Raw genomic sequence first — 27,892 nt, 5'->3', positions numbered from 1 at the left:
TGGTGGTGGATGGGGACATGGTGATGGATGGGGACATGGTGATGGATGGGGCCACCTCACCCGCAAGCTCTTCTGGGGCATCTTGGAGTCCCTGGCGCACAAGGTGGGGACACGGGGACAATGGGGACAATGGGGACATGGGGGGAACAAGGGAGATGGGTACATAGGGATAGGGGTAGGGATACAGGGATGGGGACATGGTGGTGGATGGGGACACGGTGATGGATGGGGCCACCTCACCCGCAAGCTCTTCTGGGGCACCTTCGAGTCCCTGGCGCACAAGGTGGGGACACGGGGACAATGGGGACAATGGGGACATGGGGGGAACAAGGGGGATGGGGACACGGGGATGGGGATAGGGATACAGGGATGGGGACATGGTGGTGGATGGGGACACGGTGATGGATGGGGACACGGGGATGGATGGGGCCACCTCACCCGCAAGCTCTTCTGGGGCATCTTCGAGTCCCTGGCGCACAAGGTGGGGACATGGGGACAATGGGGACAATGGGGACATGGGGGGAACAAGGGGGATGGGGACACGGGGATGGGGATACAGGGATGGGGACATGGTGGTGGATGGGGACACGGTGATGGATGGGGCCACCTCACCCGCAAGCTCTTCTGGGGCGTCTTCGAGTTCCTGGCGCACAAGGTGGGGACACGGGGACAATGGGGACATGGTGGGGGTGAGTGGGATGGGGACACGGGGATGGGGGTACAGGGATGGATGGGGACACCTCACCCGCAAGCTCTTCTGGGGCATCTTCGAGTCCCTGGCGCACAAGGTGGGGACACGGGGACAATGGGGACATGGGGGGAACAAGGGGGATGGGGACACGGGGATGGGGACACGGGGATGGATGGGGACACGGGGATGGATGGGGCCACCTCACCCGCAAGCTCTTCTGGGGCATCTTGGAGTCCCTGGCGCACAAGGTGGGGACAATGGGGACACAAGGATGGGGACAATGGGGGTCTGTGCAGGGCTGGGGGGCTCTGCTGCGGTCTGTGCAGGTCTGGGGGTGCCCATGCGGGTCTGGGGGTGCAGTGTGACCCCTGTCCCCCCAGCGTTTCGACGCGGAGCTGTACAAGCTGGCCATGCCGTGTCTGCAGGGTCTGGGGATCCGTGTGGGTCTGGGGGGTCCCTGCGGGTTTTGGGGTGGTCCGTGCGGGTCTGGGGGGTCTGTGCAGGTCTTGGGGTGCCCATGCGGGTCTGGGGGTGCAGGGTGACCCCTGTCCCCCCCAGCGTTTCGACGCGGAGCTGTACAAGCTGGCCATGCCGTGTCTGCAGGGTTGGGGGATCCGTGTGGGTCTGGGGGTGCCCATGCGGGTCTGGGGGGATCCATACAGGTCTGGGGGGTCCCTGCGGGTTTTGGGGGGGTCTGTGTGGGTCTGGGGGTGCAGGGTGACCCCTGTCCCCCCCAGCGTTTCGACGCGGAGCTGTACAAGCTGGCCATGCCGTGTCTGCAGGGTCTGGGGATCCGTGTGGGTCTGGGGGGTCTGTGCGGGTCTGGGGGGGTCCGTGCGGGTCTGGGGGGGTCTGTGCAGGTCTGGGGGTGCCCATGCGGGTCTGGGGGTGCAGTGTGACCCCTGTCCCCCCAGCGTTTCGACGCGGAGCTGTACAAGCTGGCCATGCCGTGTCTGCAGGGTTGGGGGATCCGTGTGGGTCTGGGGGGTCCCTGCGGGTTTTGGGGGGGTCCGTGCGGGTCTGGGGGTGTCCCTGTGGGTCTGGGGGGTCTGTGCAGGTCTTGGGGTGCCCATGCGGGTCTGGGGGTGCAGGGTGACCCCTGTCCCCCCCAGCGTTTCGACGCGGAGCTGTACAAGCTGGCCATGCCGTGTCTCTGCGCCATCGCGGGGGCGCTGCCCCCCGACTACGTGGACGCCAGTTACTCCTCCAAGACCGAGAAGAAGGCGTCGGTGGACGCCGAGGGCAACTTCGACCCCAAACCCGTCGAGACCCTCAAGTAGGATCCAGCCCCCCCACCCCCAAAACCCCCCCCAGAACCCCCAAGTGCCCCTGTGACCCCCCCCAAAACCGCGTGTCCCCCAGCGTCATCATCCCCGAGAAGCTGGACGGGTTCATCAACAAGTACGCCGAGTACACCCATGAGAAGTGGGCGTTCGACAAGGTGGGGACCCCCCCGCACCCCCAATGCCTCCGTGGGGTCTCTGGACCCCCCCCAGACCCCATGGACACCCCCAGACCCCATGGGCCCCCCGGGACCCCTCCTGATCCCCCCGTTCCTGCACAACCCCACTGCACCCATGGGACCCCCTGGTCTGTTCTTGCTCCCCTGGGCCCCCCAACCCCAGCACGTGTCCCCCTCCCAGTGTCCCCGTGACAATGACCCCGTGACAATGTCCCCATGACAATGTCCCCGTGACAATGTCCCCGTGACAATGTCCCCACGATGTCCCCGTCCCTTGGCAGATCCAGAACAACTGGTCCTTCGGGGAGACGGTGGATGAAGAAGCCAAGACCCACCCCATGCTGCGCCCATACAAGACCTTCTCCGAGAAGGTGCCGTCCGTGTGTCTGTCTGTGTCTGTCTGTCTGTCTGTGTGTCTGTGTGTCTGTCCGTGTGTCTGTGTGTCCCATCCTGCTGAGACCCCCTGACTTGCAACCCCATTGAGATCCCCCCAGCCCCACTGAGATGCCCCCAACCCCAGCCACCCCTATCAACCTTGTCTGGACCACCCCAGCCCCATTGAGATCCCCCCAGCCCCATTGAGATCCCCCCAGTCCCATTGAGATCCCCCCAACCCCATTGAGAACCCCCAGCCCCACTGAGATCCCTCCAACCCCATTGAGATCCCCCCAGCCCCACTGAGATGCCCCCAACCCCAGCGACCCCTATCAACCTTGTCTGGACCACCCCAGCCCCATTGAGATCCCCCCAGCCCCATTGAGATCCCCCCAGCCCCATTGAGATCCCCCCAGCCCCACTGAGATCCCCCCAGTCCCACTGAGAACCCCCCCAACCCCATTGAGATCCCCCCAGTCCCACTGAGAACCCCCCAATCCCATTGAGATCCCCCCAATCCCATTGAGATCCCCACAGCCCCACTGAGATCCCCCCAGCCCCATTGAGATCCCCCCAGTCCCACTGAGAACCCCCCAACCCCACTGAGATCCCCCAACCCAAGTGAGATCCCCCAACCCAACTGAGAACCCCCCAACCCCACTGAGATCCCCCCAGCCCCACTGAGATCCCGCCAACCCAATCCTGACTCCCCAACTCCATTGAGATCCCCCCAACCCCGCTGAGATCCCCACAACCCCATTAAGAACCCCCCAACCCCACTAAGATCCCCACAACCCCATTGAGATTCCCCAACCCCATTAAGAACCTCCCAACCCCACTGAGATCCCCCCAACCCCATCTGCTCCCCCCAATCTCCCCCCAGCCCAGTTGTGCTCCTCCAACCCCACCAGGACCATCCCAACCCCAACTGGTCCATCCCAACCCCACCAGGACCATCCCAGCCTCACCAGGACCATCCCAACCCCACCAGGACCATCCCAACCCCACCAGGACCCCTCAGTCCTCTCTGCCCCCCTGAACCCCATTTCCCCTCCAGCCCCCTCCCACCCCACCAGGACCATCCCAGCCTCACCAGGACCATCCCAATCCCACCAGGACCATCCCAACCCCACCAAGACCATCCCAACCCCACCAGGACCATCCCAACCCCACCAGGACCATCCCAACCCCAACTTGCCCATCCCAACCCCAACTTGCCCATCCCAACCCCACCAAGACCATCCCAACCTCACCAGGACCATCCCAACCTCACCAGGACCATCCCAACCCCAACTGGCCCATCCCAACCCCACCAGGACCATCCCAACCCCAACTGACCCATCCCAACCCCAACTTGCCCATCCCAACCCACCAGGACCATCCCAACCCCACCAGGACCATCCCAACCCCAACTTGCCCATCCCAACCCCACCAGGACCATCCCAACCCCACCAGGACCATCCCAACCCCAACTTGCCCATCCCAACCCCACCAGGACCATCCCAACCCCAACTTGCCCATCCCAACCCCACCAGGACCATCCCAACCCCACCAAGACCATCCCAACCCCACCAGGACCATCCCAACCCCAACTTGCCCATCCCAACCCCACCAGGACCATCCCAACCCCACCAGGACCATCCCAACCCCAACTTGCCCATCCCAACCCCACCAGGACCATCCCAACCCCACCAGGACCATCCCAACCCCAACTTGCCCATCCCAACCCCACCAGGACCATCCCAACCCCAACTGGCCCATCCCAACCCCAACTTGCCCATCCCAACCCCACCAGGACCATCCCAACCCCAACTTGCCCATCCCAACCCCACCAGGACCATCCCAACCCCACCAAGACCATCCCAACCTCAACTTGCCCATCCCAACCCCACCAGGACCATCCCAACCCCAACTGGCCCATCCCAACCCCAACTTGCCCATCCCAACCCCAACTTGCCCATCCCAACCCCACCAAGACCATCCCAACCCCAACTTGCCCATCCCAACCCCACCAGGACCATCCCAACCCCAACTTGCCCATCCCAACCCCACCAGGACCATCCCAACCTCAACTTGCCCATCCCAACCTCAACTTGCCCATCCCAACCCCACCAGGACCATCCCAACCCCAACTGGCCCATCCCAACCCCAACTGGCCCATCCCAACCCCACCAGGACCATCCCAACCCCAACTGGCCCATCCCAACCCCAACTGGCCCATCCCAACCCCACCAGGACCATCCCAACCCCACCAGGACCCCTCAGTCCTCTCTGCCCCCCAAACCCCATTCCCCCTCCAACCCCTCCCAGCGCAGGGGCCGTGTGGGGGGCACCCCAAGCCCCCCGTGACCCCCGTGCCCCCCAGGACAAGGAGATCTACCGGTGGCCCATCAAGGAGTCGCTCAAGGCCATGCTGGCCTGGGAGTGGACGGTGGAGAAGGCCCGGGAGGGCGAGGAGGACAAAGCCGAGAAGAAGAAGACCAGGAAGATCTCCCAGTCTGCACAGGTGGGGCCCGGATGCCGGGGTCCCCCCGACACCCCCATGGGGTCCAGGGGTGGGGAAGGATGCCCTGAAACCTGGGGGTCCATGAGATTCATAATGGGGAAGGGCACCCCAAACCCTGGGGGTCTATGGGTGGGGAAGGATGCCCTGAAACCTGAGGGTCCATGAGGTCCATGGGTGCAGAAGGGCACCCCAATCCCTGGGGGTCTATGGGTGGTGAAGGGCACCCCAAACCCTGGGGGTCCATGAGGTCCATGGGTGGGGAAGGGCACCCCAGTCCCTGGGGGTCTATGGGTGGGGAAGGGCACCCCAAACCCTGGGGGTCCATGAGGTCCATGGGTGCGGAAGGGCACCCCAAACCCTGGGGGTCCATGAGGTCCATGGGTGGGGAAGGGCACCCCAAACCCTTGGGGTCCATGAGGTCCATGGGTGCGGAAGGGCACCCCAAACTCTGGGGGTCCATGAGGTCCATGGGTGGGGAAGGGCACCCCAAACCCTGGGGGTCCATGAGGTCCATGGGTGGGGAAGGGCACCCCAAACCCTGGGGGTCCATGAGGTCCATGGGTGGGGAAGGGCACCCCAAACCCTGGGGGTCCATGAGGTCCATGGGTGGGGAAGGGCACCCCAAACCCTGGGGGTCCATGAGGTCCATGGGTGCGGAAGGGCACCCCAAAGCCTGGGGGTCCATGAGGTCCATGGGTGGGGAAGGGCACCCCAGACCCTGGGGGTCCATGAGGTCCATGGGTGGTGAAGGGCACCCCAAACCCTGGGGGTCTATGAGGTCCATGGGTGGTGAAGGGCACCCCAAACCCTGGGGGTCCATGAAGTCCATGGGTGGGGAAGGGCACCCCCAACCCTGGGGGTTCCCCGAGTTGTCCCCATCATGGTCTCCTTGTCCCCCCAGGCCACCTATGACCCCAGCCATGGCTACAGCCCCCAGCCCGTGGACCTGTCGGGGGTGACGCTGTCCCGGGAGCTGCAGGTGGGTGTCCCCATGTCCCCCGGTGTCCCCATGTCCCCCCGTGTCCCCGTGTCCCCCGTGTCACCTCGCCGTGTCCCCAGGCCATGGCGGAGCAGTTGGCCGAGAACTATCACAACACCTGGGGCCGCAAGAAGAAGCAGGAGTTGGAGGCCAAGGGTGAGACCCGCGGTGTCCCCCCCACCCCTGGGTGTCCCCCGCACCCCATGGGTGTCCCCCACCCCATGGGTGTCCCCCTGCAACCCATGGGTGCTCCTCTCCCCTTGTATTTCCAATGGATGCTTCTCCAATGGGTTCTTCTCTCCTCTTGTATCTCCCATGGGTTCTTCTCCCTTGGGTGCTCCTTTCCCGCTTGCACCACCCATGGGTGCTCCTGTCCCCCCCCACAACCCATGGGTGCTCCCCTCCCCTTGTATCTCCCATGGGTTCTTTTTCTATGGGTGCTCCTCTCCCATTGCATCTCCCATGGGTTCTTCTCCCTTGGGTGCTCCTTTCCCGCTTGTACCACCCATGGGTGCTCCTGTCCCCCCCACACCTCCATGGATGCTCCTGTCCCCCCCACAACCCATGGGTGCTCCCCTCCCCTTGTATCTCCCATGGGTTCTTCTTCTATGGGTGCTCCTCTCCCATTGCATCTCCCATGGGTTCTTCTCCCTTGGGTGCTCCTTTCCCGCTTGCACCACCCAGGGGTGCTCCTGTCCCTCCATCACCCATGGGTGCTTCTCCCATGGGTTCTTCTCCCTTGGATGCTCCTTCCCCCTTACACCACCCATGGGTGCTCCTGTCCCCCTCCCCAACCCCATGGGTGCTCCTGTTCCCCATCACCCATGGGTTCTTCTCCTCCATCATCTCCCATGGGTTCTTGTCTCCCCTTGTATCTCCCATGGGTCCTCCTGTCCCCCCCATCACCCATGGGTCCTCCTGTCCCATCACCCATGGGTCCTCCTGTTCCATCACCCATGGGTCCTCCTATCCCCCCATCACCCATGGGTCCTCCTGTCCCATCACCCATGGAGGCTCCTGCCCCATCACCCATGGGTCCTCCTGTCCCGTCACCCATGGGTCCTCCTGTCACCCCATCACCCATGGAGGCTCCTGTCCCCCCATCACCCATGGGTCCTCCTGTCCCATCACCCATGGGTGTTCCTGTCCCATCACCCATGGAGGTTCCTGTCCCCCCATCACCCATGGGTTCTCCTGCCCCATCACCCATGGGTCCTCCTGCCCCGTCACCCATGGGTCCTCCTGTCACCCCATCACCCATGGAGGCTCCTGTCCCCCCATCACCCATGGGTCCTCCTGTCCCATCACCCATGGGTGTTCCTGTCCCATCACCCATGGAGGTTCCTGTCCCCCCATCACCCATGGGTTCTCCTGCCCCATCACCCATGGGTCCTCCTGCCCCGTCACCCATGGGTCCTCCTGTCACCCCATCACCCATGGAGGCTCCTGTCCCCCCATCACCCATGGGTCCTCCTGTCCCATCACCCATGGGTGTTCCTGTCCCATCACCCATGGAGGTTCCTGTCCCCCCATCACCCATGGGTTCTCCTGCCTCATCACCCATGGGTCCTCCTGCCCCATCACCCATGGGTCCTCCTGTCCCCTCATCACCCACGGGTCCTCCTGTCCCCTCACCCATGGGTCCTCCTGTCCCATCACCCATGGAGGCTCCTGTCCCATCACCCATGGATGCTCCTGCCCCATCACCCATGGGTCCTCCTGTCCCATCACCCATGGGTCCTCCTGCCCCATCACCCGTGGGTCCTCCTCCATCACCACCCCATGGATCCTCCTGCCCCATCACCCATGGGTCCTCCTGTCCCATCACCCACGGGTCCTCCTGTCCCATCACCCATGGGTCCTCCTCCATCACCACCCCATGGATCCTCCTGCCCTATCACCCATGGGTCCTCCTCCATCACCACCCCGTGGATCCTCCTGCCCCATCACCCATGGGTCCTCCTCCATCACCACCCCATGGATCCTCCTGTCCCATCACCCATGGGTCCTCCTCCATCACCACCCCATGGGTCCTCCTGTCCCATCACCCATGGGTCCTCCTCCATCACCACCCCATGGATCCTCCTGCCCCATCACCCATGGGTCCTCCTCCATCACCACCCCATGGATCCTCCTGCCCCATCACCCATGGATCCTCCTCCATCACCACCCCACAAATGCTCCTCTCCCATGGTTTCCATCCCCACGGGTGCTTCCCCTATGGGTGCCCCCACCCCCCTACGGGTGCCCCCACCCCTGGGTGCTGACGGGCGCCGCAGGGGGGGGCTCGCACCCCCTGCTGGTCCCGTACGACACGCTGACGGCCAAGGAGAAGGCGCGGGACCGCGAGAAGGCGCAGGAGCTGCTCAAGTTCCTGCAGCTGCAGGGCTACGCTGTCACCCGGTGGGTGCTGGGGGGACACGGGGGGACACGGGGGGACACCGGGCTGGGGGTGTCCCCCGCCCTGAACCCCATTTCCCCCCCCATATAGGGGGCTGAAGGACATGGAGCTGGACACGTCGTCCATCGAGAAGCGTTTTGCCTACGGGTTCCTGCAGCAGCTGCTCAAGTGGATGGACATCTCGCAGGAGTTCATCGCGCACTTGGGTACCCCAAAACGGCCCCCCAAAACCCCCCCGGGGACCCCAAAACCCCCCAACCCCGAACTCACCCTCCCCAGGAACCCCCAAACCCCCCCGGACCCCCAAACCTCAAACTCACCCCCCCCAGGAACCCCCAAACCCCAACGAACCCCTTGCAACCTGGGACACCCCCAAACTGCTTTGGGAACACTTGGAAACCCCCCAAGCCCCCCTGAACCCCCAAACCCCAAACTCACCCCCCCCAGGAACCCCCAAACCCCCCTGAACCCCCAAATCCCAAACTCACCCCCCCGGCAACCCCCAAACCCCCCTGAACCCCCAAACTCAACCCCCCAGGAACCCCCAAACCCCCCTGAACCCCCAAACCCTGAACTCACCCCCCCCAGGAACCCCCAAACCCCCCTGAACCCCCAAATCCCAAACTCACCCCCCCAGGAACCCCCAAACCCCCCTGAACCCCCAAATCCCAAACTCACCCCCCCAGGAACCCCCAAACCCCCCTGAATCCCCAAACTCACCCCCCCAGGAACCCCCAAACCCCCCTGAACCCCCAAACTCACCCCCCCAGGAACCCCCAAACCCCCCTGAACCCCCAAATCCCAAACTCACCCCCCCAGGAACCCCCAAACCCCCCTGAAGCCCCAAATCCCAAACTCACCCCCCCAGGAACCCCCAAACCCCCCTGAACCCCCAAATCCCAAACTCACCCCCCCAGGAACCCCCAAACCCCCCTGAAGCCCCAAATCCCAAACTCACCCCCCCAGGAACCCCCAAACCTCCCTGAACCCCCAAATCCCAAACTCACCCCCCCAGGAACCCCCAAACCCCCAAGCACCGAACTCACCCCCCCGGGCACCCCCAAACCCCCCCAGACCCCCAAACCCCAAACTCACCCCCTGTATCCCCATGTCCCCCATGTCCCCTATGTCCCCGCTATGTCCCCTATGTCCCCATGTCCCCCATGTCCCCCCATGCCCCGCTATGTCCCCATATCCCCCTGTGCCCTCCCATGTCCCCCCGTGTCCTCATGTCCCCATGTCCCCCTGTGCCCCCACCATGTCCCCCATGTCCTTCATGTCCCCGTGTCCCCCATATCCCTCTGTGTCCCCCCATATCCCCCATGTCTCCTATATCCCCCCCTGTCCCCCCATGTCCCCTGTGTCCCCCATGTCCCCTGTGTCCCCCTGTCCCCCCATGTCCCCTGTGTCCCCCATGTCCCCTGTGTCCCCCTCTGTCCCTCCATGTCCCCTGTGTCCCCTGCATCCCCCCCATGTCCTCATGTCCCCTGTGTCCCCCATGTCCCTCATATCCCCCTCTGTCCCCCCGTGTCCCCTGCATCCCCCCATGTCCTCATATCCCGCATGTCCTCATGTCCCCCCATGTCCCCATGTCCCCTATGTCCCCCATGTCCCCATGTCCCCTGTATCCCCCTTGTCCCCCATATCCCCTCGTGTTGCCCCGTGTCCCCCATGTCCCCCCATGTCCCCCCATGTCCCCCCATGCCCCTCTATGTCCCCATATCCCCCTGTGCCCTCCCATGTCCCCCCGTGTCCTCATGTCCCCATGTCCCCCATGTCCCCTATGTCCCCCATGTCCCCATGTCCCCTGCATCCCCCTTGTCCCCCATGTCCCCCATGTCCCCATGTCCCCTGTATCCCCCTTGTCCCCCATGTCCCCATGTCCCCTGCATCCCCCTTGTCCCCCATATCCCCTCGTGTTGCCCCGTGTCCCCTCATGTCCCCATGTCCCCCCATGTCCCCCCATGCCCCTCTATGTCCCCATATCCCCCTGTGCCCTCCCATGTCCCCCCGTGTCCTCATGTCCCCATGTCCCCCATGTCCCCCATGTCCCCATGTCCCCTGCATCCCCCTTGTCCCCCATATCCCCTCGTGTTACCCCGTGTCCCCTCATGTCCCCATGTCCCCCCATGCCCCGCTATGTCCCCGTATCCCCCTGTGCCCTCCCATGTCCCCCGGTGTCCTCATGTCCCCCATGTCCCCATGTCCCCTGCATCCCCCTTGTCCCCCATATCCCCTCGTGTTGCCCCGTGTCCCCTCATGTCCCCGTGTCCCCTCATGTCCCCATGTCCCCCCATGTCCCCCCATGCCCCGCTATGTCCCCGTATCCCCCTGTGCCCTCCCATGTCCCCCCGTGTCCTCATGTCCCCCATGTCCCCATGTCCCCTGTATCCCCCTTGTCCCCCATATCCCCTCGTGTTGCCCCGTGTCCTCTCATGTCCCCATGTCCCCCCATGTCCCCCCATGCCCCTCTATGTCCCCATATCCCCCTGTGCCCTCCCATGTCCCCCCGTGTCCTCATGTCCCCATGTCCCCCATGTCCCCTATGTCCCCCATGTCCCCATGTCCCCTGTATCCCCCTTGTCCTCCATATCCCCATGTCCCCTGTATCCCCCTTGTCCCCCATATCCCCTCGTGTTGCCCCGTGTCCCCTCATGTCCCCATGTCCCCCCATGTCCCCCCATGCCCCTCTATGTCCCCATATCCCCCTGTGCCCTCCCATGTCCCCCTGTGTCCTCATGTCCCCATGTCCCCTATGTCCCCCATGTCCCCCATGTCCCCATGTCCCCTGCATCCCCCTTGTCCCCCATGTCCCCCATGTCCCCATGTCCCCTGTATCCCCCTTGTCCCCCATGTCCCCATGTCCCCTGTATCCCCCTTGTCCCCCATATCCCCTTGTGTTGCCCCGTGTCCCCTCATGTCCCCATGTCCCTTATGTCCCCCATGTCCCCATGTCCCCTGCATCCCCCTTGTCCCCCATGTCCCCCATGTCCCCATGTCCCCTGTATCCCCCTTGTCCCCCATGTCCCCATGTCCCCTGTATCCCCCTTGTCCCCCATATCCCCTCGTGTTGCCCCGTGTCCCCTCATGTCCCCATGTCCCCATGTCCCCCCATGCCCCTCTATGTCCCCGTATCCCCCTGTGCCCTCCCATGTCCCCCGGTGTCCTCATGTCCCCATGTCCCCTATGTCCCCCATGTCCCCATGTCCCCTGTATCCCCCTTGTCCCCCATATCCCCTCGTGTTGCCCCGTGTCCCCTCATGTCCCCATGTCCCCCCATGTCCCCCCATGCCCCGCTATGTCCCCATATCCCCCTGTGCCCTCCCATGTCCCCCTGTGTCCTCATGTCCCCATGTCCCCCATGTCCCCATGTCCCCTGTATCCCCCTTGTCCCCCATGTCCCCATGTCCCCTGCATCCCCCTTGTCCCCCATATCCCCTCGTGTTGCCCCGTGTCCCCTCATGTCCCCGTGTCCCCCCATGTCCCCCCATGTCCCCCCATGCCCCGCTATGTCCCCATATCCCCCTGTGCCCTCCCATGTCCCCCCGTGTCCTCATGTCCCCATGTCCCCCATGTCCCCATGTCCCCTGTATCCCCCTTGTCCCCCATGTCCCCATGTCCCCTGTATCCCCCTTGTCCCCCATATCCCCTCGTGTTGCCCCGTGTCCCCCCATGTCCCCCCATGTCCCCCCATGTCCCCCCATGCCCCTCTATGTCCCCATATCCCCCTGTGCCCTCCCATGTCCCCCCGTGTCCTCATGTCCCCATGTCCCCCATGTCCCCATGTCCCCTGTATCCCCCTTGTCCCCCATGTCCCCATGTCCCCTGTATCCCCCTTGTCCCCCATATCCCCTCGTGTTGCCCCGTGTCCCCTCATGTCCCCATGTCCCCCCATGTCCCCCCATGCCCCTCTATGTCCCCATATCCCCCTGTGCCCTCCCATGTCCCCCCGTGTCCTCATGTCCCCATGTCCCCTATGTCCCCCATGTCCCCATGTCCCCTGCATCCCCCTTGTCCCCCATGTCCCCCATGTCCCCATGTCCCCTGTATCCCCCTTGTCCCCCATGTCCCCATGTCCCCTGCATCCCCCTTGTCCCCCATGTCCCCATGTCCCCTGTATCCCCCTTGTCCCCTGTATCCCCCTTGTCCCCCATGTCCCCATGTCCCCTGCATCCCCCTTGTCCCCCATGTCCCCATGTCCCCTGTATCCCCCTTGTCCCCCATATCCCCTGTATCCCCCTTGTCCCCCATATCCCCTTGTGTTGCCCCGTGTCCCCTCATGTCCCCATGTCCCCATGTCCCCCCATGCCCCTCTATGTCCCCGTATCCCCCTGTGCCCTCCCATGTCCCCCGGTGTCCTCATGTCCCCATGTCCCCATGTCCCCATGTCCCCATGTCCCCAGAGGCCGTGGTGAGCAGCGGGCGGGTGGAGAAATCCCCCCATGAGCAGGAGATCAAGTTCTTCGCCAAGGTCAGGGGACCCCAAAATTTGGGGGGTGCCTGGGGGTATTTGGGGTCCCTGTGGTGTATTTAGGGTTGTTTGGGGTCCCTATGGGGTATTTGGGGGTGTTTGGCGTCCCTATGGTGTATTTGGGGGTGTGGGGTGTTTGGGGTCCCCTATGGCATTTTTGGGGGTGTTTGGGATCCCTATGGGGTGGTTGGGGGTGGTTGGGGTCCCTGTGGGGTATTTGGGGTCCCTGTGGGGTATTTAGGGGTGTTTGGGGTCCCTATGGGGTGTGTGTGGGTGTTTGGGGTCCCTGTGGGGCATTTGGGGTCCCTGTGGGGTCTGTGGGGGTATTTGGGGTCCTTATGGAGTATTTAGGGGTGTTTGGGGTCCCTGTGGGGTCTGTGGGGGTGTTTGGGGTCCCTGTGGGGTATTTGGGGTCCCTGTGGGATATTTAGGGGTGTTTGGGGTCCCTATGGGGTGTGTGTGGGTGTTTGGGGTCCCTGTGGGGTCTGTGTGGGTTTTTGGGGTCCCTGTGGGGTCTGTGGGGGTGTTTGGGGTCCCTGTGGGGTATTTGGGGTCCCTGTGGGGGTCTGTGGGGGTGTTTGGGGTCCCTGTGGGGCATTTGGGGTCCCTGTGGGGTCTGTGGGGGTGTTTGGGGTCCCTGTGGGGTATTTGGGGTCCCTGTGGGGTCTGTGGGGGTGTTTGGGGTCCCTGTGGGGTATTTGGGGTCCCTGTGGGGGTCTGTGGGGGTGTTTGGGGTCCCTGTGGGGTATTTGGGGTCCCTGTGAGGTCTGTGTGGGTATTTGGGGTCCTTATAGAGTATTTAGGGGTGTTTGGGGTCCCTATGGGGGGTGTGTGGGTGTTTGGGGTCCCTGTGGGGTGTGTGTGGGTATTTGGGGTCCCTGTGGGATATTTAGGGGTCCCTGTGGGGCATTTGGGGTCCCTGTGGGGTCTGTGGGGGTATTTGGGGTCCTTATGGAGTATTTAGGGGTGTTTGGGGTCCCTGTGGGGTATTTGGGGTCCCTGTGGGGTCTGTGGGGGTGTTTGGGGTCCTTACGGAGTATTTAGGGGTGTTTGGGGTCCCTGTGGGGTATTTGGGGTCCCTGTGGGGTCTGTGGGGTATTTGGGGTCCCTGTGGGGTCTGTGGGGGTGTTTGGGGTCCCTGTGGGGCATTTGGGGTCCCTGTGGGGTCTGTGGGGGTGTTTGGGGTCCCTGTGGGGTCTGTGGGGGTGTTTGGGGTCCCTGTGGGGTGTCCCTGACCCCCGTGCCCCCCCCGTGCCCCCCAGATCCTGCTGCCCCTCATCAACCAGTACTTCCACAACCACTGCCTGTACTTCCTGTCCACCCCGGCACGGGCGCTGGGCAGCGGGGGCCACGCGTCCAACCGCGAGAAGGAGATGGTGACCAGGTGGGGACCCCAAAACCCCCCTGACCCCCCCTGAGCCCCCCTGCACCCCCAGACCCCCCTGACCCCCTCCAGACACCCCCAGACCCCCCTGCACCCCCAGACCCCCCTGACCCCCCTGACCCCCCCCAGACACCCCCAGACCCCCCTGAGCCCCCCAGACCCCCACCCCACGCCTCCAACCGCGAGAAGGAGATGGTGACCAGGTGGGGACCCCAAAACCCCCCCAGAGCCCCCCCGGACACCCCCAGACCCCCCTGAGCCCCCCTGCACCCCCAGACCCCCCTGAGCCCCCAGACCCCCACCCCACACCTCCAACCACGAGAAGGAGATGGTGACCAGGTGGGGACCCCAAAACCCCCCCAGAGCCCCCCCGGACACCCCCAGACCCCCCTGACCCCCCCAGACACCCCCAGACCCCCCTGAGCCCCCCAAACCCCCACCCCATGCGTCCAACCGCGAGAAGGAGATGGTGACCAGGTGGGGACCCCAAAACCCCCCTGCACCCCCAGACACCCCCTGACCCCCCCCAGACACCCCCAGACCCCCCTGAGCCCCCAGACCCCCACCCCACACCTCCAACCGCGAGAAGGAGATGGTGACCAGGTGGGGACCCCAAAACCCCCCTGACCCCCCCTGAGCCCCCCGGACACCCCTGACCCCCCCCGGACACCCCCAGACCCCCCTGAGCCCCCAGACCCCCACCCCACGCCTCCAACCGTGAGAAGGAGATGGTGACCAGGTGGGGACCCCAAAACCCCCCCAGAGCCCCCCCGGACACCCCCAGACCCCCCTGAGCCCCCCTGCACCCCCAGACCCCCCTGACCCCCCCCAGACACCCCCAGACCCCCCTGGCCCCCCCCAGACACCCCCAGACCCCCCTGAGCCCAGAGACCCCCACCCCACGCGTCCAACCGTGAGAAGGAGATGGTGACCAGGTGGGGACCCCAAAACCCCCCTGACCCCCCCTGACCCCCCCTGCACCCCCAGACCCCCCTGACCCCCTCCAGACACCCCCAGACCCCCCTGAGCCCCCAGACCCCCACCCCACACCTCCAACCGTGAGAAGGAGATGGTGACCAGGTGGGGACCCCAAAACCCCCCTGACCCCCCCTGAGCCCCCCCGGACACCCCCAGACCCCCCTGAGCCCCCAGACCCCCACCCCACGCCTCCAACCGCGAGAAGGAGATGGTGACCAGGTGGGGACCCCAAAACTCCCCCCTGCACCCCCAGACACCCCCAGACCCCCCTGACCCCCTCCAGACACCCCCAGATCCCCCTGCGCCCCCAGACCCCCACCCCACACCTCCAACCGTGAGAAGGAGATGGTGACCAGGTGGGGACCCCAAAACCCCCCTGACCCCCCCAGACACCCCCAGACCCCCCTGAGCCCCCCAAGACACCCCCAGACCCCCCTGAGCCCCCAGACCCCCACCCCACACCTCCAACTGCGAGAAGGAGATGGTGACCAGGTGGGGACCCCAAAACCCCCCTGACCCCCCCTGCACCCCCAGACCCCCCTGACCCCCCTGACCCCCCCCAGACACCCCCAGACCCCCCTGACCCCCTCCAGACACCCCCAGACCCCCCTGAGCCCCCAGACCCCCACCCCACACCTCCAACCGTGAGAAGGAGATGGTGACCAGGTGGGGACCCCAAAACCCCCCCAGAGCCCCCCCGGACACCCCCAGACCCCCCTGACCCCCCCTGCACCCCCAGACCCCCCTGAGCCCCCCAAACCCCCACCCCATGCGTCCAACCGCAAGAAGGAGATGGTGACCAGGTGGGGACCCCAAAACCCCCCTGACCCCCCCTGCACCCCCAGACACCCCCAGACCCCCCTGCGCCCCCAAACCCCCACCCCACATCTCCAACCATGACAAGGAAATGGTCACCAGGTGGGGGGACCCCAAAACCCCCCTGGACCCCCAAATCCCCCCACCCCACATCTCCAACCATGAGAACAAGATCACAAAGTGGGGGGACCCCAAAACCCCCCTGGACCCCCCCTCAGACCCCCTACACCCCCCTGCACCCCCAAACCCTCCCAGCCCCCCAACTCCCCCCGGACCCCCAAATCCCCCCACCCCACATCTCCAACCATAAGAACAAAATCACAAAGTGGGGGGACCCCAAAACCCCTCTGGACCCCCCCTTAGACCCCCTACACCCCCCAGACCCCCAACTCCCCCCACACCCCACGGTGGGGGGCTTGGGGGGTCCCCTGGCCAAGGGGACGTGGGGTCCGCGTTGTCCCCTCTCTGGGGGGTCTTGGGGACACCCCCTGACCCCCCATTTCCCCCCAGCCTGTTCTGCAAACTGGCCGCCCTGGTCCGGCACCGCATCTCGCTCTTCGGTGAGGGGACACGCGGGGACACCGCGGGGCGGGGGGTGGCACTTGGTGGCACTTGGTGGCACTTGGTGGCACTTGGTGGCCCCTGACCCCCCTGTCCCCAGGGACCGACGCGCCAGCCGTGGTGAACTGTCTGCACATCCTGGCGCGGTCGCTGGACGCCAAGTAGGACACGAACCGCTGTCCCCAAAGTGTCCCCGTCCCCAGCGCCATGTCCATGTCCCTTGTCCCCTGTCCCATGTCCCCAGTGCCGTGTCCCCTGTCCCCAGCGCTGTGTCCATGTCCCCTGTCCCATGTCCCCAGCGCCATGTCCATGTCCCCTGTCCCATGTCCCCAGTGCCGTGTCACTGTCCCCAGCGCCGTGCCCATGTTCCTTGTGTCCCGTCCCCAGCGCCGTGTCCATGTCCCCTGTCCCCAGCACTCCCCACATGGCCCTGGCGCTGTGGCCCTGTCCCCAGCGCCGTGTCCATGTCCTCTGTCCCATGTCCCCATGTCCCTTGTCCCCAGCGCTGTGTCCATGTCCCTTGTCCCCTGTTCCCAGCACTCTCCCCCATCCCCAGTGCCTTGTCCATGTCCCCTGTCCCCAGCACTGTGTCCATGTCCCCATGTCCCCTGTCCCCAGCGCTGTGCCCATGTCCCTGTCCCATGTCCCCAGAGCCATGCCCATGTCCCTTTCCCATGTCCCCAGTGCCATGCCCGTGTCCCCTGTCCCTGTCCCCAGTGCCATGCCAATGTCCCATATCCCATGTCCCCAGCGCTGTGTCCATGTCCCGTGTCCCATGTCCCCAGCGCTGTGCCCATGTCCCTGTCCCATGTCCCCAGAGCCATGCCCATGTCCCTTTCCCATGTCCCCAGTGCCATGCCCGTGTCCCCTGTCCCTAGTGCCATGCCCATGTCCCATATCCAATGTCTCCAGCACCGTGTCCCTGTCTCCAGCGCCGTGTCCCCTGTCCCCAGCGCTGTGTCCATGTCCCCTGTCCCATGTCCCCAGCGCCATGTCCATGTCCCCTGTCCCATGTCCCCAGTGCCGTGTCCCTGTCCCCAGCGCCATGCTCATGTTCCTTGTGTCCCGTCCCCAGCGCCGTGTCCATGTCCCCTGTCCCCAGCACTCCCCACATGGCCCTGGCGCTGTGGCCCTGTCCCCAGCGCCGTGTCCATGTCCTCTGTCCCATGTCCCCATGTCCCTTGTCCCCAGCGCTGTGCCCATGTCCCTGTCCCATGTCCCCAGCGCTGTGCCCATGTCCCTGTCCCATGTCCCCAGTGCCATGCCCGTGTCCCCTGTCCCCAGTGCCATGCCAATGTCCCATATCCCATGTCCCCAGCACTCTGTCCATGTCCCCTGTCCCATGTCCCCAGTGCCATGTCCATGTCCCATGTCCCCTGTCCCCAGCACCATGTCCATGTCCCTGTCCCCATGTCCCCTGTCCCCAGCACCGTGTCCATGTCCCTGTCCCCAGCGCCATGTCCATGTCCCTTGTCCCCTGTCCCCAGTTCCATGCCCATGTCCCATGTCCAATGTCTCCAGCGCCGTGTCCCTGTCCCCAGTGCCGTGTCCATGTCCCCTGTCCCATGTCCCCAGAGCCATGCCCATGTCCCCAGCGCCATGCCCATGTCCCTGTCCCTAGCGCCATGTCCCTTTCCCATGTCCCCAGCGCTGTGTCCCTGTCCCCTGTCCTATGTCCCCAGCACTCCCTGTCCCATGTCCCCAGTGCTGTGTCCCTGTCCCATGTCCCCTGTCCCATGTCCCTGTCCCCAGCACTCCCCCCATGTCCCCAGCACCGTGTCCCATGTCCCATGTCCCCAGCACTGTCTTTGTGTCCCCAGTGCTGTGTCCCTGTCCCCTGTCCCATGTCCCCAGCACTCCCCCCATGTCCCCAGCACCATGTCCCATGTCCCCAGCACTGTCTGTGTGTCCCCAGTGCCGTGTCCCTGTCCCCTGTCCCATGTCCCCAGCACTCCCCCCATGTCCCCAGCGCCGTGTCCCATGTCCCCTGTCCCATGTCCCCAGCACTGTCTGTGTGTCCCCAGTGCCGTGTCCCTGTCCCCTGTCCCATGTCCCCAGCACTCCCCCCATGTCCCCAGCGCCATGTCCCATGTCCCCAGCACTGTCTGTGTGTCCCCAGTGCTGTGTCCCTGTCCCCTGTCCCATGTCCCCAGCACTGTCTGTGTGTCCCCAGCGCCGTGTCCCTGTCCCCTGTCCCATGTCCCCAGCACTCCCCCCATGTCCCCAGCGCCGTGTCCCTGTCCCCTGTCCCATGTCCCCAGCACTCCCCCCACGTCCCCAGCGCCGTGTCCCTGTCCCCTGTCCCATGTCCCCAGCACTCCCCCCATGTCCCCAGCGCCATGTCCCATGTCCCCAGCACTGTCTGTGTGTCCCCAGTGCTGTGTCCCTGTCCCCTGTCCCATGTCCCCAGCACTCCCCCCACGTCCCCAGCGCCGTGTCCCTGTCCCCTGTCCCATGTCCCCAGCACTCCCCCCACGTCCCCAGCGCCGTGTCCCATGTCCCCCCTCGGTGTCCCCAGGACGGTGATGAAGTCGGGCCCCGAGATCGTGAAGGCCGGGCTGCGCTCGTTCTTCGAGGGCGCGTCCGAGGACATCGAGAAGATGGTGGAGAACCTGCGGCTGGGGAAGGTGACGCAGAGCAGGACCCAGGTCAAGGGGGTGGCGCAGAACCTCAGCTACACCAGCCTGGCGCTGCTGCCCGTGCTCACCTCGCTCTTCCAGCACCTGGCACAGCACCGCTTCGGGGACGATGTCATCTGTGAGGGGACATGGGGACACGGGGGGACATGGGGACACTGGGGGCACCGGGGACACGGGGGGGACGGGGGACACGGGGACACTGGGGACACGGGGGACAGCAGGGACTGGGGGTGTGCTGGGGACAGGGGACACCTGGGACAGGGAACAGGGGACACGGGGGACACCAGGGACTGGGGGTGTGGTGGGGACAGGGGACATCTGGGACAGGGGACACCTGGGACAGGGGATGTGCTGGGGACAGGGGACACCGGGGACATGGGGTGTGGTGGGGACGACGTCATCCGTGAGGGGACACGGGGACACTGGGGACATGGGGACGCTGGGGACATGGGGACGCTGGGGACATGGGGACGCTGGGGACATGGGGACACCAGGGACATGGGGACACCGGGGACACTGGGGGGACGGGGGACACGGGGACACTGGGGGGACGGGGGACAGCAGGGACTGGGGGTGTGGTGGGGACAGGGGACACCTGGGACAGGGGACGGGGGACACTGGGGACAGGGGACATGGTGGGGACAGCTGGGACAGGGGATGTGATGGGGACACCTGGGACAGGGGATGTGACGGGGACACCAGGGACAGGGGACGTGGTGGGGACACCAGGGACAGAGGACGTGGTAGGGACACTGGGGACAGGGGACATGGTGGGGACACCTGGGACAGGGGACGTGATGGGGACACCAGGGACAGGGGACATGGTGGGGACATCTGGGACAGAGGATGTGATGGGGACACTGGGGACAGAGGACGTGGTGGGGACACTGGGGACAGGGGACATGGTGGGGACACCTGGGACAGGAGATGTGATGGGGACACCGGGGACAGGGGACATGGTGGGGACACTGGGGACAGGGGACATGGTGGGGACACCTGGGACAGGGGATGTGACGGGGACACCAGGGACAGGGGACATGGTGGGGACACTGGGGACAGAGGACGTGATGGGGACACTGGGGACAGGGGACATGGTGGGGACACCTGGGACAGGGGATGTGACGGGGACACCAGGGACAGGGGACGTGGTGGGGACACCGGGGACAGGGGATGTGATAGGGACATGGTGGGGACACCCGGGGACAGGGGGCATGATGTGGACACAGGGGACATGGTGGGGCCACCTGGGGCCACAGCAGGTGCTGGGGATGAGGGCTCAGCAGGGACCAGGGGACACCGTGGGGACAAGGGGGTGCGGGTCAGTGTGGGGTGCAGGGACAAGGGGACACTCTGGGGTGCAGGGCCATCGGTGACCCCGTGTCCCCGTGTCCCCGTGTCCCCGTCCCCAGTGGACGATGTCCAGGTCTCGTGCTACCGCATCCTCAGCAGCATCTACTCACTGGGCACCACCCGCAACCCCTACGTGGAGAGGTGGGGGCACCCCGAAACCCCCCAGCCTGGGCACACGGGGTGCTGGGGGTCCCCGTGTCCCCTGGGGGGTCCCCGTGTCCCCTGGGGTCTCCGTGTCCCCTGCGGTGCCCGTGGCCGCACAGGACGTGTGGCTGTGGGTGGGCTTGGGGTACCCATGGGTCTGGGGTGGCCTGGGGTGACTCTGGGGTGGCCCTGGGGTGACCATGGGTCTGGGGTACCCATGGGTCTGGGGTGCCCATGGGGTGGCCCTGGGGTGACCATGGGGTGACAATGGGTCTGGGGTGGCCCTGGGGTGACCATGGATCTGGGGTGGCCCTGGGGTGGCCCTGGGGTGACCATGGGGTGACCGTGGGTCTGAGGTGGCCCTGGGGTGACCATGGATCTGGGGTGCCCTGGGGTGGCCCTGGGGTGACCATGGGGTGACCATGGGTCTGGGGTGGCCCTGGGGTGCCCATGGGTCTGGGGTGCCCTGGGGTGGCCCTGGGGTGACAATGGGTCTGGGGTGGCCCTGGGGTGACCCTGGGGTGGCCCTGGGGTGACAATGGGTCTGGGGTGCCCATGGGGCAACCCTGGGGTGACCCTGGGGTGCCCATGGGTCTGGGGTGGCCCTGGGGTGACCCTGAGGTGACCATGGGGTGACAATGGATCTGGGGTGGCCCTGGGGTGACCCTGGGGTGACCATGGGTCTGGGGTGGCCCTGGGGTGACCCTGGGGTGACCATGGGGTGACCATGGATCTGGTGTGCCCTGGGGTGACCCTGAGGTGACCATGGGGTGACAATGGGTCTGGGGTGGCCCTGGGGTGCCCATAGGTCTGGGGTGGCCCTGGGGTGACCCTGGGGGGTGCCCATGGGTCTGGGGTGGCCCTGGGGTGGCCCTGGGGGGTGCCCATGGGTCTGGGGTGGCCCTGGGGTGACCCTGGGGTGACCATGGATCTGGTGTGCCCTGGGGTGACCCTGAGGTGACCATGGGGTGACAATGGATCTGGGGTGGCCCTGGGGTGCCCATGGGTCTGGGGTGGCCCTGGGGTGACCCTGGGGTGACCATGGGGTGACCATGGGTCTGGGGTGGCCCTGGGGTGACCATGGGTCTGGGGTGGCCCTGGGGTGACCCTGGGGTGACCATGGGTCTGGGGTGGCCCTGGGGTGACCCTGGGGTGACCATGGGTCTGGGGTGGCCCTGGGGTGGCCCTGGGGGTACCCATGGGTCTGGGGTGGCCCTGGGGTGACCCTGGGGTGGCCCTGGGTTGACAATGGGTCTGGGGTGCCCATGGGGCAACCCTGGGGTGACCCTGGGGTGCCCATGGGTCTGGGGTGACCATGGGTCTGGGGTGGCCCTGGGGTGACCATGGGGTGACCATGGGGTGACCATGGGTCTGGGGTGGCCCTGGGGTGGCCCTGGGGTGACCATGGGTCTGGGGTGGCCCTGGGGTGACCCTGGGGTGACCATGGGGTGACCATGGGTCTGGGGTGGCCCTGGGGTGGCCCTGGGGTGACCATGGGTCTGGGGAGGCCCTGGGGTGACCCTGGGGTGACCATGGGGTGACCATGGGTCTGGGGTGGCCCTGGGGTGACCCTGGGGTGATCATGGGGTGACCATGGGTCTGGGGTGGCCCTGGGGTGACCCTGGGGTGACCATGGGTCTGGGGTGCCCATGGGGTGGCCCTGGGGTGCCCATGGATCTGGGGTGGCCCTGGGGTGACCATGGGGTGACCATGGGTCTGGGGTGGCCCTGGGGTGCCCATGGGTCTGGGGTGGCCCTGGGGTGACCATGGGGTGACCATGGATCTGGGGTGGCCCTGGGGTGACCATGGGGTGACCATGGGTCTGGGGTGGCCCTGGGGTGCCCATGGGTCTGGGGTGGCCCTGGGGTGACCCTGGGGTGGCCCTGGGTCTGGGATGCCCATGGGGTGCCCACAGATTTGGGGTGGCCTTGGGGTGACTGTGACCCTGGGGTGTCCATGGGGTGGCCTTGGGGTGACTGTGGGTCTGGGGTGCCCATGGGTCTGAGGTGCCCAGTGGTTTGGGGTGCCCATGGGGTGACCCATAGGGTGGCCTTGGGGTGACTGTGGGTCTGAGGTGCCCATGGATTTGGGGTGCCCATGGCCCGTCTGCCCACTGCTGTACTGTGGGGTGCCATGGGGAGCTGTGGGGTGCTATGGGGCGCCATGGGGTGCTATGGGGCGCTATGGGTCGCTGTGGGGCGCCCCACAGGCAGCGCCCGGCCCTGGGGGAGTGCCTGGCCCGTCTGCCCGCTGCTGTACAGTGGGGTGCCATGGGGAGCTGTGGGGTGCTCTGGGGTGCTATGGGGCGCTATGGGGCGCTATGGGTCGCTATGGGTCGCTGTGGGGCGCCCCACAGGCAGCGCCCGGCCCTGGGGGAGTGCCTGGCCCGTCTGCCCACTGCTGTACAGTGGGGTGCCATGGGGAGCTGTGGGGTGCTCTGGGGTGCCATGGGGCGCTATGGGTCACTATGGGGTGCCATGGGGCGCTATGGGGTGCCATGGGGCGCTATGGGGCGCTATGGGTCGCTGTGGGGCGCCCCACAGGCAGCGCCCGGCCCTGGGGGAGTGCCTGGCCCGTCTGCCCACTGCTGTACAGTGGGGTGCCATGGGGAGCTGTGGGGTGCTCTGGGGTGCTGTGGGGCGCTATGGGGCGCTATGGGTCGCTGTGGGGTGCCCCACAGGCAGCGCCCGGCCCTGGGGGAGTGCCTGGCCCGTCTGCCCACTGCTGTACAGTGGGGTGCCATGGGGAGCTGTGGGGTGCTCTGGGGCGCCATGGGGTGCTATGGGGCGCTATGGGTCGCTGTGGGGCGCCCCACAGGCAGCGCCCGGCCCTGGGGGAGTGCCTGGCCCGTCTGCCCGCTGCTGTACAGTGGGGTGCCATGGGGAGCTGTGGGGTGCTCTGGGGTGCTATGGGGCGCTATGGGGTGCCATGGGGCGCTATGGGTCGCTGTGGGGCGCCCCACAGGCAGCGCCCGGCCCTGGGGGAGTGCCTGGCCCGTCTGCCCACTGCTGTACAGTGGGGTGCCATGGGGAGCTGTGGGGTGCTCTGGGGTGCCGTGGGGCGCTATGGGGCGCTATGGGTCGCTGTGGGGCGCCCCACAGGCAGCGCCCGGCCCTGGGGGAGTGTCTGGCCCGTCTGCCCACTGCTGTACAGTGGGGTGCCATGGGGAGCTGTGGGGTGCTCTGGGGTGCTATGGGGTGCCGTGGGGCGCTATGGGGTGCCATGGGGCGCTATGGGTCGCTGTGGGGTGCCCCACAGGCAGCGCCCGGCCCTGGGGGAGTGCCTGGCCCGTCTGCCCACTGCTGTACAGTGGGGTGCCATGGGGAGCTGTGGGGTGCTCTGGGGTGCTATGGGGTGCCGTGGGGTGCTATGGGGTGCCATGGGGCGCTATGGGTCGCTGTGGGGCGCCCCACAGGCAGCGCCCGGCCCTGGGGGAGTGCCTGGCCCGTCTGCCCACTGCTGTACAGTGGGGTGCCATGGGGAGCTGTGGGGTGCTCTGGGGTGCTCTGGGGCGCTATGGGGTGCTATGGGGCGCTATGGGTCGCTGTGGGGCGCCCCACAGGCAGCGCCCGGCCCTGGGGGAGTGTCTCGCCCGTCTGCCCACTGCTGTACAGTGGGGTGCCATGGGGAGCTGTGGGGTGCTCTGGGGTGCTCTGGGGTGCTGTGGGGCGCTATGGGGTGCCATGGGGCGCTATGGGTCGCTGTGGGGCGCCCCACAGGCAGCGCCCGGCCCTGGGGGAGTGCCTGGCCTGTCTGCCCACTGCTGTACTGTGGGGTGCCATGGGGAGCTGTGGGGTGCTCTGGGGTGCTGTGGGGCGCTATGGGGTGCCATGGGGCGCTATGGGTCGCTGTGGGGCGCCCCACAGGCAGCGCCCGGCCCTGGGGGAGTGCCTGGCCCGTCTGCCCACTGCTGTACAGTGGGGTGCCATGGGGAGCTGTGGGGTGCTCTGGGGTGCTGTGGGGCGCTATGGGGCGCTATGGGTCGCTGTGGGGTGCCCCACAGGCAGCGCCCGGCCCTGGGGGAGTGCCTGGCCCGTCTGCCCGCTGCTGTACAGTGGGGTGCCATGGGGAGCTGTGGGGTGCTCTGGGGTGCTCTGGGGTGCTGTGGGGCGCTATGGGGTGCCATGGGGCGCTATGGGTCGCTGTGGGGCGCCCCACAGGCAGCGCCCGGCCCTGGGGGAGTGCCTGGCCCGTCTGCCCACTGCTGTACAGTGGGGTGCCATGGGGAGCTGTGGGGTGCTCTGGGGTGCTCTGGGGTGCCGTGGGGCGCTATGGGGTGCCATGGGGCGCTATGGGTCGCTGTGGGGCGCCCCACAGGCAGCGCCCGGCCCTGGGGGACTGTCTCGCCCGTCTGCCCACTGCTGTACAGTGGGGTGCCATGGGGAGCTGTGGGGTGCTCTGGGGTGCTATGGGGTGCCGTGGGGCGCTATGGGGTGCCATGGGGCGCTATGGGTCGCTGTGGGGCGCCCCACAGGCAGCGCCCGGCCCTGGGGGAGTGTCTCGCCCGTCTGCCCACTGCTGTACAGTGGGGTGCCATGGGGAGCTGTGGGGTGCTCTGGGGTGCTATGGGGTGCCGTGGGGCGCTATGGGGTGCCATGGGGCGCTATGGGTCGCTGTGGGGCGCCCCACAGGCAGCGCCCGGCCCTGGGGGAGTGCCTGGCCCGTCTGCCCGCTGCTGGACAGTGGGGTGCCATGGGGAGCTGTGGGGTGCTCTGGGGTGCCATGGGGAGCTGTGGGGTGCTCTGGGGTGCTATGGGGCGCTATGGGCTGCCATGGGGCGCTATGGGTCGCTGTGGGGCGCCCCACAGGCAGCGCCCGGCCCTGGGGGAGTGCCTGGCCCGTCTGCCCACTGCTGTACAGTGGGGTGCCATGGGGAGCTGTGGGGTGCTCTGGGGTGCCGTGGGGCGCTATGGGGTGCCATGGGGCGCTATGGGTCGCTGTGGGGCGCCCCACAGGCAGCGCCCGGCCCTGGGGGAGTGCCTGGCCCGTCTGCCCACTGCTGTACAGTGGGGTGCCATGGGGAGCTGTGGGGTGCTCTGGGGTGCCATGGGGCGCTATGGGGCGCTATGGGTCGCTATGGGTCGCTGTGGGGCGCCCCACAGGCAGCGCCCGGCCCTGGGGGAGTGCCTGGCCCGTCTGCCCACTGCTGTACAGTGGGGTGCCATGGGGAGCTGTGGGGTGCTCTGGGGTGCTCTGGGGCGCTATGGGGTGCCATGGGGCGCTATGGGTCGCTGTGGGGCGCCCCACAGGCAGCGCCCGGCCCTGGGGGAGTGTCTCGCCCGTCTCGCCGCCGCCTTCCCGGTCGCGTTCCTGGAGCCGGAGCTGAACGAGTTCAACCCCTGCTCGGTCTACAGCACCAAGAGCGCCCGCGAGCGCGCCAGTGAGTGACCCCGCGTCCCCCAGTGTCCCCCAGTGTCCCCCAGTGTCCCCACGTGTGTCCCCATGTCCCCTCGGGTCCCTCCACATGTCCCCATGTCCCCATGTCCCCATCCATGCATCCCCATGCATCTCCACGTGTCCCCGTGTCGTCCCCGTGTCCCCATGTGTCCAGGACATGTGTCCCCTATATCACCCCATGTCACCCGTGTCCCCATGTCCCCACAGTCCTGGGGCTGCCCCCACATGTCCAGGACATGTGTCCCCTGTATCACCCCATGTCACCCCATGTCCCCGATGTCCCCCATGTCCCCCATATCCCCCATCTCCCCCAGGTCAGCCCATGTCCCCACGTGTCCCCGTGTCCTCCCGTGTCCCCACGCATCCATCCGTGTGTCCATCCATGTGTCCCTGTGTCCTCCCGTGTCCCCACATGTCCCTCTGTGTGTCCATCCACGTGTCCCTGTGTCCTCCCGTGTCCCCACATGTCCCTCCGTGTGTCCATCCATGTGTCCCTGTGTCCTCACGTGTCCATCCATGTGTCCCCGTGTCCTCCCGTGTCCCCACGCGTCCATCCGTGTGTCCATCCACGTGTCCCTGTGTCCTCCCGTGTCCCCACATGTCCCTCTGTGTGTCCATCCATGTGTCCCTGTGTCCTCACGTGTCCATCCATGTGTCCCCACGCGTCCATCCGTGTGTCCCCATATGTCCCCGTGTCCTCCCGTGTCCCCACGCGTCCATACATGTGTCCCCACGCGTCCATCCGTGTGTCCCCATGTGTCCCCGTGTCCTCCCGTGTCCCCACGCGTCCATCCGTGTGTCCCCACGCATCCATCCATGTGTCCCCATGTGTCCCCGTGTCCTCCCGTGTCCCCACGCGTCCATCCGTGTGTCCCCATGTGTCCCCGTGTCCTCCCGTGTCCCCACGCGTCCATCCGTGTGTCCCCATGTGTCCATCCGTGTGTCCCCATGTGTCCATCCGTGTGTCCCCACGCGTCCATCCATGTGTCCCCACGCGTCCATCCGTGTGTCCCCATGTGTCCCCGTGTCCTCCCGTGTCCCCACGCGTCCATCCGTGTGTCCCCACGCATCCATCCATGTGTCCCCATGTGTCCCCGTGTCCTCCCGTGTCCCCACGCGTCCATCCGTGTGTCCCCATGTGTCCCCGTGTCCTCCCGTGTCCCCACGCGTCCATCCGTGTGTCCCCATAGGTCCCCGTGTTCTCCCATGTCCCCATGTGTCCCTCCATGTGTCCCCACGTGTCCCTGTGTCCTCTTGGGTCCCTCAATATGTTCCCACATGTCCCCCCGTGTCCCCGCAGTCCTGGGGTTGCCCCCCCCATGTCCAGGACACGTGTCCCCTATATCACCCATGTCACCCCATGTCCCCCATCTCCCCAATTTCCCCCATGTCCCCATATCCCCCATCTCCCTCATGTCCCAATGTCACCCTATGTCCCCCATCTCCCCCATGTCCCAATGTCACCCCATGTCCCCCATCTCCTCTATGTCCCCATGCCCCCTGTATCCCCCATGTCCCCATCTCCCCCATGTCCCCCATCTCCCCCATGTCCCAATGTCACCCCATGTCCCCCATCTCCTCTATGTCCCCATGTCCCCTGTATCCCCCATGTCCCCATCTCCCCCATCTCCCCCATCTGCCCCATGTCCCCATGTCCCCACAGTCCTGAGGCTGCCCCCCCATGTCCAGGACATGTGTCCCCTATATCACCCATGTCACCCCATGTCCCCCATCTCCC

At 66.3% G+C, this 27,892-nt stretch overlaps 1 protein-coding gene across 6 annotated transcripts in view; it reads left to right on the top strand.

Annotated features, from left to right (window-relative positions):
• The window catches only part of RYR1 (ryanodine receptor 1), a 196,143-nt gene that overhangs the window by 105,852 nt on the left and 62,399 nt on the right, over positions 1 to 27,892 (top strand). For all 6 annotated transcript variants that reach the window (XM_071800800.1, XM_071800799.1, XM_071800798.1 and 3 more), the window contains 15 exons: positions 1,804 to 1,967; positions 2,054 to 2,132; positions 2,435 to 2,524; positions 4,894 to 5,034; positions 5,936 to 6,013; positions 6,094 to 6,169; positions 8,293 to 8,416; positions 8,505 to 8,620; positions 12,818 to 12,885; positions 14,148 to 14,269; positions 16,574 to 16,623; positions 16,725 to 16,785; positions 19,143 to 19,381; positions 20,673 to 20,754; positions 26,007 to 26,137. In XM_071800800.1, coding sequence (XP_071656901.1) covers positions 1,804 to 1,967; positions 2,054 to 2,132; positions 2,435 to 2,524; positions 4,894 to 5,034; positions 5,936 to 6,013; positions 6,094 to 6,169; positions 8,293 to 8,416; positions 8,505 to 8,620; positions 12,818 to 12,885; positions 14,148 to 14,269; positions 16,574 to 16,623; positions 16,725 to 16,785; positions 19,143 to 19,381; positions 20,673 to 20,754; positions 26,007 to 26,137 — 1,621 coding nt within the window. The remainder of the gene's footprint in view (positions 1 to 1,803; positions 1,968 to 2,053; positions 2,133 to 2,434; positions 2,525 to 4,893; positions 5,035 to 5,935; positions 6,014 to 6,093; positions 6,170 to 8,292; positions 8,417 to 8,504; positions 8,621 to 12,817; positions 12,886 to 14,147; positions 14,270 to 16,573; positions 16,624 to 16,724; positions 16,786 to 19,142; positions 19,382 to 20,672; positions 20,755 to 26,006; positions 26,138 to 27,892) is intronic.

This window comes from Patagioenas fasciata, chromosome 33, assembly GCF_037038585.1.
Source record: "Patagioenas fasciata isolate bPatFas1 chromosome 33, bPatFas1.hap1, whole genome shotgun sequence".
NCBI lineage: Eukaryota > Metazoa > Chordata > Aves > Columbiformes > Columbidae > Patagioenas > Patagioenas fasciata.
This window is presented reverse-complemented; position numbering and strand designations above follow the sequence as displayed.